The 17657-nt window shown below is 53.2% G+C and overlaps 1 protein-coding gene across 1 annotated transcript; it reads left to right on the plus strand.

Annotated features, from left to right (window-relative positions):
- Positions 1-6578: 6578 nt before the first annotated feature.
- Positions 6579-12833, plus strand: GRHPR (glyoxylate and hydroxypyruvate reductase). The gene is made up of 9 exons (XM_030467792.1): positions 6579-6710; positions 6816-6946; positions 7060-7132; positions 7954-8070; positions 8451-8539; positions 9110-9214; positions 9766-9901; positions 10580-10710; positions 12571-12833. Exons 1-9 carry the CDS (start codon positions 6646-6648, stop codon positions 12690-12692), a joined length of 969 nt encoding a protein of 322 aa, XP_030323652.1. The 5' UTR covers positions 6579-6645; the 3' UTR covers positions 12693-12833.
- Positions 12834-17657: the final 4824 nt, after the last annotated feature.

Genomic DNA, 17657 nt, shown 5'->3' on the forward strand with positions numbered 1-17657 from the left:
AGCAGGGGTAGCTGGCATGGGATCATTATTTTATTTATTTAATCTGTTATATTCTATTTATTTCCTCTCTTCCACAGAGTGCAGGTTCAGCTGCCATGAGGTGCTGGTGATTTTCCCCCAAGGCAGAGGCAGGAGGTGAGGGTCCTGTTGCAGCAGACTCACTGAGGCCACCAACCAGCCTCAGGAAAGGTGTCACCAGCCCGAACAGACTGTCATCTGCCAGGGTCTGCAGCCCAACAGCAAACCCAGCTCCTCCTGGGAGTTGGTGGCATGAATCACAGAATCATAGAATCATAGAATCATAGAATGCTTTGTGGTTGGAAGAGACCTTAAACCAACCCCCCTGCCATGGTCAGGGACCTCTCCCACAGCCCAGGGTGCTCCAAGCCCCATCCAACCTTCAACACTGCCAGAGATGGGGCAGCCACAGCTTCTGGGGGCAACCTGGGGCTCAGCACCCTCACCCCAAAGAATTTCTTCCTCATGTCCAACCTCAGTCTCCCCTCTCCCATTCTACCCCATTTCCCTTGTCCTCTCCCTACCCCCCGGTGTCCAAAGCCCTCCCCCAGCTTTCTTGGAGCCCCTTCAGATATTGGAAGGTTGCTCTGAGCTCCCCTGGGAGCCTCCTCTTCTCCAGGCTGAACAACCCCAGTCCCTCAGCCTGGCTTCCCAGGGAGCTGCTCAGCCTTCTGAGCATTTCAGGGGCTCTGCTCTGGATGTGTTCCAGGAGCTCTGTGTCCTTCTGATGCTGGGGACTCCAGACCTGGACCCAGCACTGCAGGGAGGGCTCAGCAGAGCAGAATAAAAGGGGAGAATCCCCTCCCTCCACTGCTCTCTGTGCTTCTGCTGATGCCCCCAGGACATGGTTGGGTTCTGAGCTCCAAGCACACACTGAGGGTTCAGGTTCAGCTTCTGCTCCACCAACACCCCCAGGTGTCCTGTCCTGTCCCAGGGCAGGTGGCAGCATCCCTGGGTATGGTCACAGCAGCCTGTCAAGGGGCACCCATTTGGCACCTAGAGCCTGCCCAGAATTCAGGCCTCTGAGATCAGGGCCTCTTCTGCTGAGATCTGGAGAAAAGGACTCAATGTGAGCTCCCTGCACCCCTCCAGCATCATGTCCAGCGGGACCTTGATTTACCTACCAGCGTCAGCACGAGACCTCGCACACAAACAATCAGTCCCCTGAAAGACACAGCTTGGAAAGATTCTTCTCTCTCCACCAAATAATTACTATGCATTAAAGGACATAATGCATATTTAAATATGCATTCAACTGTCAGAGTAAGCAGGTGAGTGAATACGCATGTTATAAAAAAGATGTATTTAACTATTATGCAATTAATGGGGCAAAACATTCAAAACTATTTATTACTTTTGGGAGCAGAACACCTTCCCAAGCATTTAATTACTGTGATAGTATTCTGGGGAAAAAAAGATCACTGCAGCCTCTCTCACTCTCTCTTCTTTCTCCCCAGAGAGCAGACACAAGGTGTAAAACCCAACATCAGCCCCAGAGCAATGCTAAGACAGAGCCAGGGGAGGAACAAACAGACACAGCAGGAGAAAAGCAAATACCCTGGTGTGGACTTTGAACAAACCAACCCAGCATCTGGGGTCTGCTTGAGGGACACCAAAACCCTGGGGACATCACAGCCCCAGGGCCATCACAGCCCTGGGGACACCACAGCCTTGAGGACATCACAGCCTTGGGGACATCACAGCCTTGGGGACACATGGAGAGCACCAGGAGGGGACACAGGAGGCCACAGTGTAGGGGCTGCTGCCAAAGTTGTCCTTTGGGCCACCCCAGTGAACCATGGACAATTGCAGTGGTGTCACTGTGGCTGTGAGGTTGTCACCTTCCACCAAGATGGAGCTGCCCAGACACCTGCAAGCCAACAGCAGGATGGGGAGTGCACACCTGAGTCAGGCTGTCCTGTCCTTGAGCAGGGGGATCACAGCCTGGTTGTGGTCTTCATGAGGGTGAGGAGCCCTCACCACCACCATGGTTTCCCACCATCCATGAGGAGGAGATGCTGCTGCGGGCTGCAGGGAGAGGGCTTCTCCTCTTCCAAATCAAAGGGACAGGCTGTGCCCTGGGTATTTCCTACCTTCATTTCCATGTTCAAACACAAGTCATGTAATAATCATAGAACCATAGGATGTCAGGTTGGAAGGGACCTCAGGGATCATCTGGCCCAACCCTTCTGACATTATTGTTTATCTGAGATGTCCCAGCACCCTGCTGAGCTGAGACTTTAAACTTTCCAGGGTGGGGGAATCCACCACATCCCCTGGGAGACCATTCCAGTGCCTGAATGTCCTCAAGGTGGAAAATTTTCTTCTTGTGTTCAAATGGAATGTCCCCAACATCAATAAAAATTAAACAAATAAATTATTTTTTTAAATAATAAGAAAAAACACCTTTTCCTCCCTGCACCCTTACACCCTCACCGGCAGACCCATCCCCAACCCATCCCCTCCAGTGGCCACCACTGAAGTCCCAGCAGTGTGCCCTCCCTGCCCTGGTCAGCTCCATCCCCCTGCCACCCCAGTGGGTCTGCAGGGACCCAGCCAGAGCCACTGAGGTGCCACCATGGTGACAGCTGCTGCAGAGGTGCTCAGAGGAGCAGCAGAAAGCCCCTGTGAGGAGCAGCAGGAGCTGCAGGGCAGGCAGCAGCCATGTGGAGCAAAGCCTGCATCTCCACAGGCTTCTCCTGGTGTCTGGAGCAGCACTGAACCACTGGGTCCCACCTGAACCAGGAAACCAGGGAGTGCTGGATCTGATGTTTAGGTGCCCCACCTCCCCCAGCACTGGCTGAGCATCCTGCCCAGGGAGGGAGCTTTGAGCTCAGGCTCGCAGAGAAGAAGCAACTTCATGAAAACCAGATTTTATATATATATACATATACATATATATATATATATATATAAATTTTAAAGGGAGTTTCCAAATCTGTGCCACTCTTAGAATGCTTTTGAGTCATTAGGTGGCTGGCAGCACACTGGGTCACACTTTGGGTTAAAATACACGAATCCAAAATTAAAATATTGGCAGATTTAGCATTCACCAGTCCAGTGGGGAAATGCCCCCACCCAGGCATGTCCAACAATAGATTGCATCTAAAGCAGTTCCGAGTCCAGTCCTGACCACTAATACTCTGCACAATTGCATGAAAAAAAGAGTCTGTTTTAATTCTTAAAAGGAAAACAGTTTAATCATTGTAAGAAACTATACCTTCAGGGTATCGTTTCAAAAATACAGGCAGAGATTAGAAGGGATTTGCGAGATTGTGTTTATTCCCAATTTAGGTGCTTTCCATAAATTAATTATAAAAGCAAGCCCAAACCAGTCAGAAGTACACTGGGAAATTCTCAGAGTGTTAGTCATTTTCATGCACTAATATTCATGCCATCTGCCTGCCTTTTCTTCTCTCCTCTCTAAATGCTCCATTGTTATCCATCCCCCTCTCTCTGGCTGCCCTGGGCCCCTCTGTCCCTGCCCTGCTGCAGGTAGCTTCCCCTGTGTCTTTATTGAATGAGTGTTAAAAGGAGAATGTTCAAAGGTGTTTTGGCTGCTTCCAAAGCCCATGGACAGCACAGACCACCCAGGGAAGGACATTGGTGCCCCAGCTGATCCCAGAGCTTTCAGCCTTCTTTCAAAGGTGGCATTTTTCTGTTTTAAGGGAGGAAAATTAAAATACTGCTCCTCAGAAGTGCATAACCCAAAGGTTCTGGTTGCTCCTAAATACAAAATCCTAGCTATCCCTCAAGAAGGATTAAGGAAACTGGTGTGGTTGAAATCTCTAATGGAGATGATATAATTTTTCCTCCCTAGAGGAAAACCTCTGAAAATGCTTTACAGATGATCTTGTGGTAACAACCTGAGAACAGATTCACCCTGCAGCAGAGACAGAGCTTCACCTGGTGAAGAGTCCTCTGAACATCACCACAGGGCCTGGATTCAGGATCCGAGGTCCCTTCCACCTTAGAAGATTCTGTGATTCTGTGATCAATGGAGCCCGGGATGCTGCAGCCACCATGGCTCTGCAGAGAGAAGCCTGGGCAGCACCAGGCAAGCAGGGACATGGGGACAGAGAGGCAGGTGGGGACATGGGCACATGGTGGGGACATGGGGACATGGTGGGGACATGGGGACATGGTGGGGACATGGGGACAGAGAGGCAGGTGCGGACATGGGGACATGGTGGGGACATGGGGACAGAGAGTCAGCTGGGGACATGGGCACATGGTGAGGGACACAGCCAGACACAAACAGCTTTGCCAAGCATTTGCCACCCTGTTCAGCAAGTGCCTGACCCCTTTCACCATCCCACCTCCAGAGCTGCTACAAGGACCAAGAGCACTGTGGTGATCCCATTGCTGCTCAGGACACCCAACACCCCCTGGAGGTCTGCAGTGCTGTGGTGGGCACCCCCAGCCTCACAGGGACAATGTTAGGGCAGGAGGGTGCCCTGTCACAAGACAGCAGTGGTGGTGGGTGCAGTGGTGAGGGGACAGAGGGTCCTGCTCTGCTGGGGACACAGCAGGGTCTGCTGGGCTGTCTGTCCTTGCCCAGGGCAGCCCATGGCAACTGGCCAGGTGTGAGGTGTCCCTGGCCATGAGGGAGCCTTGGAACTACATGATCTTTAAGGTCCCTTCTAGCCCAGAGCTGTTTATGAATCTATGATATTATGATTCCATGAAAGTCCTCTGAAAGAGAAAATGTTTTTCACTCGGACACAGCACTGGCAGTGATCATCTCTCCAGGAGGCAGTGAGTTCCTCTCCCCAGTGGGCTGTCACCTGTGAAACAAAGCAGCACAGAGCTGGGCTGCCACCAGCACGTGTGATGCAAAAGGATTTTGTCACCAGGCTGCCTGAGTGACATCATCCAAAGGAGCAGGGCTGAGTCTATGAGCAACACACCCTTAGGTATGCCATGAGATTATGGCATGAGATTATGACCCTGCTGGAACTGACTGCCAGCTGCATCCAGTGACCACATGTCCCCTTGCCCCTGTCTGGATCCTGCTGTCACCAGCTCATGCCACCCAGATGTGATTTTCTGAGACACCTCAGGACACATGGGGTGTGTTCACTCCTTAGGATCTGCAGCTCCCTGTGGCTGGTGCCCTGTGAGGTGGTGACCAGAAATGGCACTCAAAAACAGGATTTCTGCACATTTGTAGTGAGGACCTTGAAACTGAAGCCACACAGCTGAGAAGATATTTACAGGTGCTCTGTGCAACAGGATGAGAGTTGGGGGTGTTCAGCCTGGAGAAGAGAAGGCTGCAATGGGGAGACCTTACAGCACCTTCCAGTGCCTGAAGGGGCTCCAGGAGGGGGACTTTTCACTAGATAGGGTGGTGACGGGACAAGGGGTATAGGTCTTAAACTGAAATGGGAGATTTAGGTTAGATACCAGGAAGAAATTCCTGACCATGAGCGTAGAAAGACACTGAAATAGGTTGCTTAGGGAGGTGGTTGGTGCCCCAGCCCCGGCAGTGTTGAAGGTTGGATGGGGCTTGGAGCACCCTGGGCTGTGGGAGGGGTCCCTGACCATGACAGCAGGGAGCTGGATGTTGATCTTTAGGGTACCTTCCAACTCAAACCATTCCATGACTCTATGAAAACCTCATTTCGAAGTGTATGGATACAAAAGAGCACAGTAAAGCTGATTTTGTAAATCAAATAATTTTCATAAATAAATACCCCCGGGGGTGGGAGGTGGCGAAGATGGGGGGAGATGCTCTGCTTTGCTGGTGCTGGTGCTACTGGAAGAACTGGTCAGGCGTCCAGGCTTTGCCATTGCTTGAGGAGTTCACTGGGGTTCTCCAGCAGCTCCCATATTCCCTGGGATGACCTGAGCTGAGCTGGGCGGGGCAGCTGAAACGGGAAAAAGAAAACCCCCGGCATGGAAAGATTAGCATGGAGGTGTCATGCTGAAGAGGATATACTCCTGACACAAATCATTACACAATCAGGGAAGGAGATGTCAGCTGTAATGATAACCCCACTCAATGAAATAAACTTTCAAACAATTATTAAAAAATAAAATGGATTCTGCTGGCATAATCTGACAACACACTGACAGTGAGAGCAGACATGCATCACGATAAAGGAAAATCCCACCAGTGCAATAGAGGCTCATTAGATAAGGTGATACCTCATACAGCTCGCATGATTTGTGCCAGAGAACTGGAAATGTGAGTCCCTGGCCCTGAGTTCGCCATAAAAACCCCACTGAGATCCCTGAGTTCGCCATAAAAACCCCACTGAGATCAGAGGGTTGTGCACTCCAGCCTCTCCTTACAGCTTCCACCAGATAACCAAGGCTGTGATCTCCCAGCATGGACAGACCCTGTTGGGAACACCCGCAGTGGAGCAGCAGAAGGAATTCTGCATCTCTGCACTGCATGGCTCTGCCCCACCCGGCAGCTGCAGCGATCCCCGCAGGGTCCTCGGGGGCTGCACAGGAGCACTGCCCCCTGACCCCCGGCCCCGAGCTCCGTCCCCACCCGTCCCGACCCGCTCTGCCCTGTCCCCGCCCCGTCCCGGTGCCGTCACTGCCGGGGCGGGTGCCTGGGTGCCGGTGGGGCGGAGCTGTTCCCGCGTGTCCGTCCGGGTCGGTTGGGTTCGGGCTATGGCAGTGTTCGTGACACGGCGGATCCCGGTCGAGGGGCTGCGGGTCCTCTCACAGGCCGGCGGGTGAGCGCGGGTCGGCTCTGGTGCTGCTGCTGGTGCCGGTGCCGGTTCTGGTGCCGGTGCCGGTGCCGGTGTCGGTCCAGGTGACGTTCGGTGGTGCCGCCGCAGGTGCCGTGTCCAGCAGTGGGACTCTGACGAGCCGGTGCCGCGGTCTGAGCTGCTGGCGGGGGTGTCGGGGAAGCGCGGTCTGCTCTGCCTGCTCTCCGACCGCATTGACCGCGAGGTGCTGGAGGCCGCGGGTGGGTGAGACCCCCGGGACCCCCATCCCCTCCCCGGCACCGGCACCGGCACCGCCCGGACCCGGCCCGGACCTCCCCAGATCTGGCAGCCTCCTTGCTTGTGGTTCTTGCAGGGCCCGACCTGAAAGTCATCAGCACCATGTCCGTGGGGTTCGACCACTTGGCCCTAGACGAGATTAAGAAGCGGTAACCAGCACCCCCTCCCCATCCCCCTCTGCCCCGGCCCCAGTCTGCCCATGTCCTGCCCCGGCCCAAAGCCCGGAGCGGTTCTGCACACGGGTGGCTCCGGCACCGGCATGGTGGGGGCTTTGGTGGGGATGGGGACATGCAGATCCTTCCGGCTGGGGGACAGTCAGAGTCACGCCCACCCTGGGGGGCCAGGGCTCCATCGGGGTAACCTTCAGCCCCGTGGGGTGGGAAGAGTGTTGGGATGATGGGGTAGCTGCAGCTGAAGAGATCCCTTGGAGGAAAGGCTGAGGAGCCAGAGGGATGTCCTCGTGCAGGTGGTACTGCAAATGATGTACTGAAATACCTGTATCCTGGAGAAGGCTCCTGGGAGACCCTTATAGCGACCACCCAGTACATGAAGGGGCTGAAGGAAAGTTGGGAAGGGGCTTTTCATTAGTAGGGCAGTGACAGGACAAGAGGCAATGGTTTTAAACTGGAGGAGGGGAGATTTAGGTTAGATAACAGGCAGAAATTCTTCACTGCAAGATTAGTAAGGCACTGGAAATAGGTTGCCCAGGGGTGTTGTTGATGCCTGATTCCTGGCAGTGTTGAAGGTTGGATAAAGCCTTGTGCAACCTGGGCTGGTGGAAGGTGTCCCTGATCATGCAGGGGGTTGGATCATGGTCTTGAAGGTAGGATCTTGAATGTCCTTTCCAACCCCAAACCATCCTGTGGTATGTCAAAGAGGTATAGCAGCAGCAGCAGAGACTAGACCATAAATGTTGAGGGAGCAGACCAGGGCTGCAGGGTTGCCCCAGGGTTCTGTGCTTTTCTTGCAGAGGGATCCGTGTGGGGTACACCCCCGACGTCCTGACCGACGCCACCGCAGAACTCTCGGTGGCTTTGCTGCTGTCCGCCTGCCGCCGGCTGCCCGAGGCCATGGAGCAGGTGAAGAAGTGAGTACCCAGGGGTGGCTGCTGAGACCACCACCCCCGGGGTCCGGAGTGGGAGAAGGTGCACCAGGCTGGACAGGTGGAACAGGGATGACCCCAGAGATTCACCCAGCTTGCAGCCACCGTCTTTCAGGCCAAGGTGGGGTCCCCTGCAGGTCTCTCAGTGCTGCCTGCAAGGGGGCCCCTATTACTGTGAAGGCAGCTGCTGGTGACCACAGAGGCAGAAGCCTTGGAGAGGGTAGTTGTAAGTTCATCTGTGCCACAGGGGCTGGTCACCTGCAGAGATGTACTCTGCTGTGCTTGCCCAAGTGCTGGTCTGGGCTCCCAGCAGGCTGTCCTCTGCTGCTCTCTGACATCTGTTTCTGTCCTTCTCTCCCTCATAGTGGTGGCTGGACAACATGGAAGCCCTTGTGGATGTGTGGCTACGGTCTGTCTGATAGTACCGTGGGCATCATAGGTCTGGGGAGAATAGGTAAGTGCAGATCAGGAGCAAGGTTTGTGTCAGCAGTGGTGGCAGGGCAGTTTTGGAGATCCAGACAGGGTCCCCATTGCTCCCCCCTTCCAAATCTTTGAGTACAACCAGAAGAGCTGGGTAGAGCCTCTCTGAACATGCCAGCCTGAAACCTCACAGCTTTCAGTCACATCCCCCTGCATCTGAATGCTACAGCAAACTGGACATTGCCCTCTGGATTTCCAGTTAAACAAATGCCCTGACAAAGTCCAAGGTGCTGTGCCTGTCATCCATTTGGTTGCTGGTGTGGTCAGCAGGTGGCTATTTCCTTCCTCACCCCTCACTTTTCCTACCCAAGGTATCTTCAGTCTCAGCATCCCACCACTCCCATTCTGCAGCATTACTTTGGCAGGAAGCTGCCTTCTGCTCACATAAGGGGCAGCAGAAGATGTCCACCCCCCACCCTGTGCCTGGCACTCTCCAGGCTGGGAAGAGACTTCAGGAGCCACCCTACATTGTGACCCTGTGGTGGGCTTTGTGGTGTGCTGAGGCACCATCTCAGCAGCTGGACCCTCTCCCCTCTCGCCCCAGGACAGGCCATTGCCCGGCGCCTCAAGCCCTTTGGGGTCAAGAAGTTCCTGTACACTGGGAGCCGCCCGAGACCAGAGAGTGCTGCTGAGTTTGGAGCTGAGTTTGGTAAGAAAGGCTGTGGGAGCAGGGGCAGCAGCCAGCCCAGGGGGTTTAATTCCCACAGTTCTTCACTGGGATGAGATGTTGGTTGCTGGGAACAGCTTCCACCAGCTTTAACAGGGATGTCACAGCCCAGCCAAGCCCAGCATTCACTTCCTGATGGGGTCCAGACACTTGCATTGAGTCCTGGGTTTTCAGTCAGGACACAGCATAATTCATTTGGTACTTTCTCCTTGTGTTCTCCTCCCCTCTGGAGTGAAAGTGGCATGAGTTGTTATCTGGGGGTACCACAGAGGGAATTGTAAAGCATCATTAGGTTCCTCTGAGGTTTGATTTCAATTTAAAAGTGAAACAAACCCTGCAGTCGTGTCTGTAGGGACATGCAGGGGACATGCAGGGGTTCTGTTCATTGTTTGCTGGCCCATGTGTCTCCCTGTCCATGGAGAAGGGTCAGGAAGGTCTCTGCAGAGCAGTCCCCCCTTGCTGGGCAGTCTGGGGGGTGAGAGGGTTGCATTGTGAGCCCCCAGGCAGAGCTTCTCCTATGCTTCTCCACACAGTCTCACTCACCAGGCTGGCTGAGGAGTCGGACTTTGTTGTGGTGTCATGTGCTCTGACCCCAGCCACCCAGGGGATGTGCAACAAGGACTTCTTCAGCAAGATGAAGAAGACCTCTGTGTTTGTCAACACAAGCAGGTACTGGCACCCTGTTCTGCAGGGCTGTGGATGGGGGTTGGGGGGGGTGAGCTGTGGTCCCTGGAGGCACCCCAGCTTGCTACATGCTTCCTGGCTGTTGCCATGTGTGTGCCCTGCTCCCACCAGGCTGATGTCTCTTGGGATCGAACAAAAAGCAGGATCAGTGTTGGGCTAGGTGATCTTAGAGGTCCCTTCTGTCCTGATATCCAGTGATTCTGTCAGGAAGTGTTCAGGGGCCTGCAGCATCTGTGATCTAGATCTTACTTTTAAGCTGCACCTTTTGATCTGTCAGAGCTTGTGTCCTGCCCTGGTGGGGTGGTTGGTCATTGGGTGTATCATAAATCACAGAGTTACTTGGGCTGGAAGGGACCTCTCAGGGTCACCCCATCCCAACCCCTGCAGTATCAGGGACACCCTCATTAGACCAGGGTGTTCAGAGCATCCTCAGGCTTCACCTTGAACATCTCCAGGGATGAGGCCTCCACCACCTCCCTGGGCACCCTGTGCCATTGTTCCATTGTCTCGGGAGCTGATGCTGAGGGGCGGCTGGTGTGGGGGCTGTGACTGCCAGTGGCTGTGCTGTCAGGAGAGGAGCCTCCTGTCTGTGTGTCTCTGGGAGCCCCTCAGACCCCTTGTCCCCAGCATAGGCCCCTCTCTTCCCTCCTCTGTGTTTGGCAGGGGGGCTGTGGTTAACCAGGAGGACCTGTACGAGGCGCTGGTCCACAGGCAGATTGCAGTGGCAGGCTTGGATGTCACGACTCCAGAACCACTGCCTACTGACCACCCCCTGCTCTCCCTGAAGAACTGTGGTGAGTCTGTACCAGACTGCTCTGGGATGTCCTCTCCAGGGAGGAGGGTTTTGGAGTAGGAAGAGTCTGCTCCAAAAAAGAAAATAGGGCATCCTGAAGATTTGGAACAGCTCATGACTAGGTGCCCATTAGTGAGAGAACAAGGGGCAATGGTTTAAAACTTGAGGAAGGGATATTTAGGCTGGACATGAGGAAGAAATCCTTTGGGGTGAGGGTGCTGAGCCTTTGGCCCAGGTTTCCCCCAGAAGTTGTGGCTGCCCCATCCCTGGCAGTGTTGAAGGTTGGATGGGGCTTGGAGCAACCTGAGCTGCTGGGAGGTGTCCATGGCAGAGGTGTTGGACCTAGATGGTCTTTAAGGTCCTTTCTAACCTGAACCATTCAATTATTCTATGATTTCTGAAATGCAAGTTCATAGCTCTTGTTTTGATTACCTTTTTTGCTAAAAACTGTTTTGTTTGCTTTGGTTCTTGTAGTAGACAGTGTGAGGAATTGTAACAGCAGAGATTTTCTGAAAGTATTTGCAAGTACTTCCAAGAGCTCTGAAACAACATCAAGAGTGTTTGCACAAAGATGAGGCTTTGATGATCCTGAAACTATTCACACATTTCCCCTAAACTGCCAGATAGTTTCAGCACCTGGATGATTACTCCATAAGTAGGGGAGGAAGAAGTGTTGGCACTACTTGCACAGCAAACAAGGAAGTCAGGCTGGTTCTTGGCTGGGGCAGAAGGGACCCACATGTCCCTACAGTCCTTCTGGGGAGAGCTGTTCCCCCGTGTCTGGGGTTCAGGTTCTGACTTCCCTGTGGGTGCTCTGCCAGACTTTTTATCCTTATCTTGGGCAAGTACTTTCCACAGTTAATGATAATAATAATAAATAATACTATATAATAATATTATAATAATTAATTCTTAATTCTTAATTAATTAATTATAATAATTTGCCACCAAGGCAGTTGTGTCTCATTCCTCTGCATTGCATACAAGAAGCCTTTGCACAGAGGTGGATAAAAATCCCCACCCTGACTGCAGCAGTGTGCCAGCTCTGTTTGACCAGGGCTCTTTGCCTCCTCTCTGGACCTGCAGTCTGTGAACCACAGTGTTTCACAGCAGCCTTCAGGTTCTTGCCCTGCTGTGTGTTGGTTCATGCCTGACAGTGAGCAGAGCCTCCTGAGGCTGTCTGGCAATCAGATTTCACTGTGTGTCCATATACTGCAGGGGTGATATTTTACACCTACCACCAACTCAAATGAGCCCATGGGGGAAGGCAATGACAGAGTCTGAACACAGAATATCTGGAGGGAACCTCCAGGAAGGATGGAGAGGGACTTTGCATCAGAGTATCCAAGCACAGGAGAAGGGGAAATGGATGGAAAGTGCAGGAGAAGAGGTTCAGGCTGGATCTGAGGAAGAAGTTCTTCATCAGGAGGGTGCTGAGACTCTGGAACAGATTGCCCAGAGAAGCTGTGGCTGCCCCCTCCCTGGAGGTGTTCAAGGCCAGGTTGGATGGGGCTGGGAGCAACCTGGGCTGGATGAGAGGTGTCCCTGGGCATGGCAGGGGGGGATGAGCTCTGAGCTCCCTCCCAACCTCAGTCATCCCCTGATTCTATGAAAGGAGGACCCACTCTTGGCTGAGTGCCTGCGGCCAAGAGGACTTAAAAATATCTGTTTCCATTTATCTGATGTCTTTCCCTGTCCTCAGCATCTGATGGTTTTGTTTGACACTCCACATCTGGTGTGAGCTCCTGGTGGAGCAGCAGCTGCTGCAGGACACAGGTTGCCCCCCATGGGGAGACCCCTGGGAGGCTGTCAGAGGTCAGTGAAGGTAAGGGACCATCAAGTAACCCTCCTGTCCCTGCAGTGATCCTGCCACACATCGGGAGTGCTACGTACGCCACGAGGAGCACCATGGCTGTGCTGGCAGCCAACAACCTGCTGGCTGGGCTGCGGGGAGAGCCCATGCCCCAGGAGCTGCTGCTGTGATGGATGAAGCCCCCTCCTCCCTCCTTGGCCTCACCTCCTCCTGGAGAAGCCTTTCAGCCCCATCCTGTGCCTCTGCAGCAGCACCTCAGAGGTGTGGGCAGTGCAGGAGCTGCACTGCAGCCATTAAAGCAAAGCAGTGAAGGTGTTGTGCTCCTTTGGTTAGAGAAGGGGGGGTCTGTGGGGAGCACGTGGTGGGGCAGGGACTGCGGGTGCTGCTGTCACAGCTCTCCCCAGGGAGCTGCATGACCCAGCACTGTGTGGGTGCCAAGGTCTGATGGTTCTGTGTGTCTGAAGCAAAACGGAAAAAGGCTCATGTCAGCTTCTTGTGTCTGTGAGCAGCTTAGGGCATGGCTCTGAAGTGGGTTGGCAGCTGAAACTGAGGGTGGGAGGTTCTGCGCCCCCCTGACTCACCCCAACCTCAGCTCCCCTCCCAGTTTGTTTTTTCCCAGATGTGCCACAGCGTATGTTAGTCCAAAGAAAACCTGAGCTGGTGCCAAGCCTCCAGCTGTCAGCAGAGCTGGTTGAGGACACTTCAGGGGGGATAGGGGCTCCATCACTCCCAGAGAAACTTATCTATGGGAGCTGTAACCTGTCTCTCCCTGCCAGTGAGCCTCTGCTCCAGCTGGTGAACAAGTGATGGGCTCCTCAGCTGGTTCCTGTATGCTGCTCAGTGTGCCCTGTTTGAGGGCAGCGTGCCTGGTGACACTTCCTCAAGAGAGAGGTGGCTGTGACATTGCGTTGCAGTGATGGGAGGAATTCAACACATTTAAATCTCCTCAGAAATCCTGCTTCTTGTGTGTGTGTTGGGCATGATCCCCAAGCTCATTCTTGCTGTAAGGCTAGAAATGGTCAAGACAACTCTTCTCCAGGGCCCAAAAGGTGTCTGCAGGGTCCTGCAAAAGAAGAAGAAGGTTTTCTTTGCAGGAACCAGGCTCCTTATCAGTGTCACCCCTGGAGGGGCAGCTTTCCTCTGAGCCCCCTGCAGCTGCAGGTGCTCCTCCCAGCCTGCTGCAAGCAAGCCCAGGTCAGAGCTCTGTTCTTCATGTGGGAACCAAGCCTTCTGGGGCCCCTGGAGAATTTTCTGTGGTTAGGAGCCATGGTCTAGACTGCTTCTCTTTCTTCGTCTAGACCAGCAATTTTCTGTGTCCTCCTGCACAGCCAGCACTCAGACTAGTTCTGAAAAGATCATAGAAAAGAAATATGTGCCTTCTTTATGTGCCCCCTCTTTGGGGTGGTGAGGAAGCCTTGCCAAAGTCTGGTGGGGAATAAGACCAGGGCTGTCTGATGGTGGCAAGGATGGTTGGGGTGGACATTGCCTGTGCCCTGGTCCCATCTCCTCCTGGCACCACGAGGCAGGGATGTCCAACACAAAACATGCTCAGCCAGGGTAGGTGCTGGAGCTGCCAGCAGTCACCAGACCCTGCTGCTGCTGGTCACCCCTCTTCTGCCTTTCCTGGAGCAGCTCTGGTGGCTTCAGAGCTGCAGGAACCCAATGTCTGCTCCACACATAAACCGAACCTAGGAGCTTGCAGCTGTGGAGGAGCTGCCTTCAGCCAGGATTCAGCAGGATCAGAGAGGGTGGAGCCAGGTTGAAAAGCTGTCCTCAGGGTGAAGCTCTGGGCCTTCTACTCAGTGGTCATGGGCACCCTGCTTCCATCCATGCCAGCTCCAGGGCAATCTCCTGACCAGTGTCCTCACTCATCCCCCCAACCTGAGCCTGGCACCTTTCAGGTGACCCACACAGGGGTATGGTGCTTAATACCACTTTTACTGCTTCCGTAGGGTTTGGATGTTGGGCTGGGGTTTGATTTATCATAGAATCATAGAATCATAGAATCATAGAATTAGCCGGGTTGGAAGGGACCTCAGAGATCATCTAGTCCAACCCTTGACCCACCAGAGCAGTTGCTAGACCATGGCACTGAGTGCCACATCCAGTCTTTTTTTAAATGTCTCCAGGGACGGAGAATCTACCACCTCACTGGGCAGTCCATTCCATAGCCTAATCACCCTCTCCGTGAAGAAATTCTTTCTAACCCATATCAGGGCAATATCTAACCTAATATCTAACCTTATCAGGGCAATGCAGTGATGTACTGTGATGGCACACGAGCACAGGTGTCTGGGGGGACTGCACCAGAACCTCCCCATGGAGCTACACCAGTGATGTCCAGGGTGGGAGGTAGGGCAAGCAGCTATGCAAGAGCTGTGTGTATAGCAAGGGCTCCCATCCCTTTGCACCAAGATCCCCTTTGCACCTCAGCTGCTCCCCAGCCCTCTGCAGGGTCCTCACCCTAGTGCAGGGTATCACAGAGAAAAATCCTGTGCTGGGTATTATTTACCCAGTTTTCTCTGTGCTTTCTGTCCCACAGCAAGTGCTCTTCATGCTTAATTCTCTGCCTGAATTTCTCTCGTCGTTAAATGAACCATACTCTGATGGTAATAATAGCTATTGGAAGATGTTCATTAATTAGTTATTGATGCTGGCTAGTCAAAGGAAGACCTTTGCTTCATGCTTCAGAGAGTATCTGACATGTTTATCAATATGTTTTGATTCACAAGCATTGCTGGTTATTGTATGCCTGCCCACCAGATGCAAAATGTTTAGGAAGTTTTCAATGAGACCTCTACTGACCAAGGGAAGGCTTGTGGCTGTGGTGGTAAACAGGGTGAGAGTGGGCTCCTGAACATCTCAGCTGGATGGAAACTTTGCAGTTGATTACTCCACTGTGGAAACCTTGGCTGTGTTGCATGGGCATGGGTCTGGGTTTAGTGTGCTGCCCTGTGTGATATTTGAGTTTTGAGAGCAAATATTCTGGTGCTGATGAAGTTAATGTGCTGCTGAAAGATGGTGGCTGAATATTTCAGATGTTATTGTGACCCCTCATCATGTAAGAAGTAGCTAAAAATAAATCACACAATCACAGAATGTCTTTGGTTGGAAGAGATCATCCAGCCCAACCTGTGACCAGCAATGAACCATCTCTCTAAGGACCATGGAGCAGGTCCACCTCCAGGGATGGTGACTCCACCACTGCCCTGGGCACACTATTCCAATGTCTGACAACCCTTTCAGAGAAAAAATGTTTCCTAATATCCAGCCTAAACCTCCTCTGGGGTAGCTTGCGTCCACTTCCTCTGGTCCTGTCATACCTGAAATGTTACCTGATAACCCCTCTTGGTTCCCTGATTGCATTAAGAAACAGACACCAATTAGTGAATCAGGCTGCTGGAGGATCTGAAGCAGGTGTCACCTCTTGGAATTTCTTCAAACCTTCTGCAGCTGTAGATCATTTTGCTCAGACAGCATCATCAGTATCCCCTTGGAAAGGTTTTGTTTTCTAAAAATACTTTGAAAACTGCAAATGATAAAATGTTGACCTCTCTCTTCCCCTGATGGGAACAGGGAAGTTGTAGTTTTGGAGGGTAGGTCTGAGTGTGGCTGGTCAGAGCTGAGCCTGCAGACCCATCAGAGGAAAGCCTGGTGACATGGTGACAGTATCTCCTGCTTGGTGAGCTCTGCAGGTGCTCTGGGACAGCACTCCCCAGCCCCAGCTTGGTGCCCCCAGCAGCCCCACAGCCAGCACAGGGGGTTTGCACAGTGCCTAGGGCACAGGGGCTGTGCTGGGCCTCCAGCCAGTGTCCTCTAACACAGAAATCAGAGAGCAACCATCACAGATTCATAGAATCATTACAGTTGAAAAAGACCTTCAAGATCAAGTACAGTCATCATCCAGCTCCCACAGCCACTGAACCATCTCCTGAAATGCCACGTCTAAACACTTCTTGAACACCTTGATGGATGGTGACTCCACCACCTCCCTGGGCAGCCCATTCCAATCCTGCACCACTCTTTCAGGGAAGAAACTTTCCTATGTCCAACCTAAACCTCTCCTGACTCTAAAACCTATTTCCTGCCATCCTATCACTGGTCACTTGGGAGAAGAAACCAACACCAGCCTCTCCACACCCTCCCTTCAGGTAGCTGTGGAGAGCAGTTAAGATCTGCCCTGAGCCTCTTCATCTCCAGACTCAATAACCCCAGTTCCCTCAGTTGCTGCTCCTACACCATGCCCTCCAAACCCCTCACCAGCCTCATAGCTCTTCCCTGGACACAGTCCAGGACCTCAACATCCTTCTTACACTCTTGTGCCCAGAACTGTACACAGTACTCAAGCTGTGGCCTTACCAGGGCTTGTACAGGGGCATGGTCACTTCCCTTCTCCAGCTGGACATTATTTCTGGTGCAGTGTCCATGGACTATGGGTGTTGGGAGATATTGTGTAGATGCTTGCATTACTTCAGTAACAAACACAACAAGCCCTTATGAAGAGTAAAACCTATGAGGAATAAGGTTGTTGCTGAGTAAATACAGGCTTTTTGTATGATCAGTTTTTGCCAAGAACATGACTGTCTTTGTGGGCCAGCATAGACTGCAGTTGTCACCCTACAGGTGCCTGACAAGTGGCTTGTGCTGGTGGTTGGGTGGCTGATGGTGCTGATGCAAACCAGGAGACTGTCACCTGCCCTGTGGGGGGGCTGAGCAGCATCTGACACAGGCAGAGCTTTCATTCTTTCTCTGCACACCAGCAGCCAGAGAAGAGGCCAGAGCAGTGCAGGGGCACGGGGAGTCCATCTCCCCAGCTGGATGCTGGGTGTGGAGCCAGGACCCACACTTGCCCCTTCCAGCCCTCGTAGGTACCAGGGCCATCCCCAGACACACCAGCAGTCTAAGAGTTAAAGTGCTGCACAGGAGAGAGCCCTGGCTAGGCAGCTTCCTGCTCCACCACTAAGCAGTGCTCGACCATCCCTTGCCCTGACAGACCCTCCCCTGGACACAGCTCCTTCCCCCGGGCTGAGCAGCCTTCCCCAAGGCCAAAGCCTGAGCATCAGGTGCTGCTGGACCCACCTGGTGAGACCACAGCACCTGCTGGGAGGACCAGCAGCAACGTCTGACATCGGTTC

Source organism: Calypte anna, chromosome Z, assembly GCF_003957555.1.
Source record: "Calypte anna isolate BGI_N300 chromosome Z, bCalAnn1_v1.p, whole genome shotgun sequence".
Taxonomy (NCBI): domain Eukaryota; kingdom Metazoa; phylum Chordata; class Aves; order Apodiformes; family Trochilidae; genus Calypte; species Calypte anna.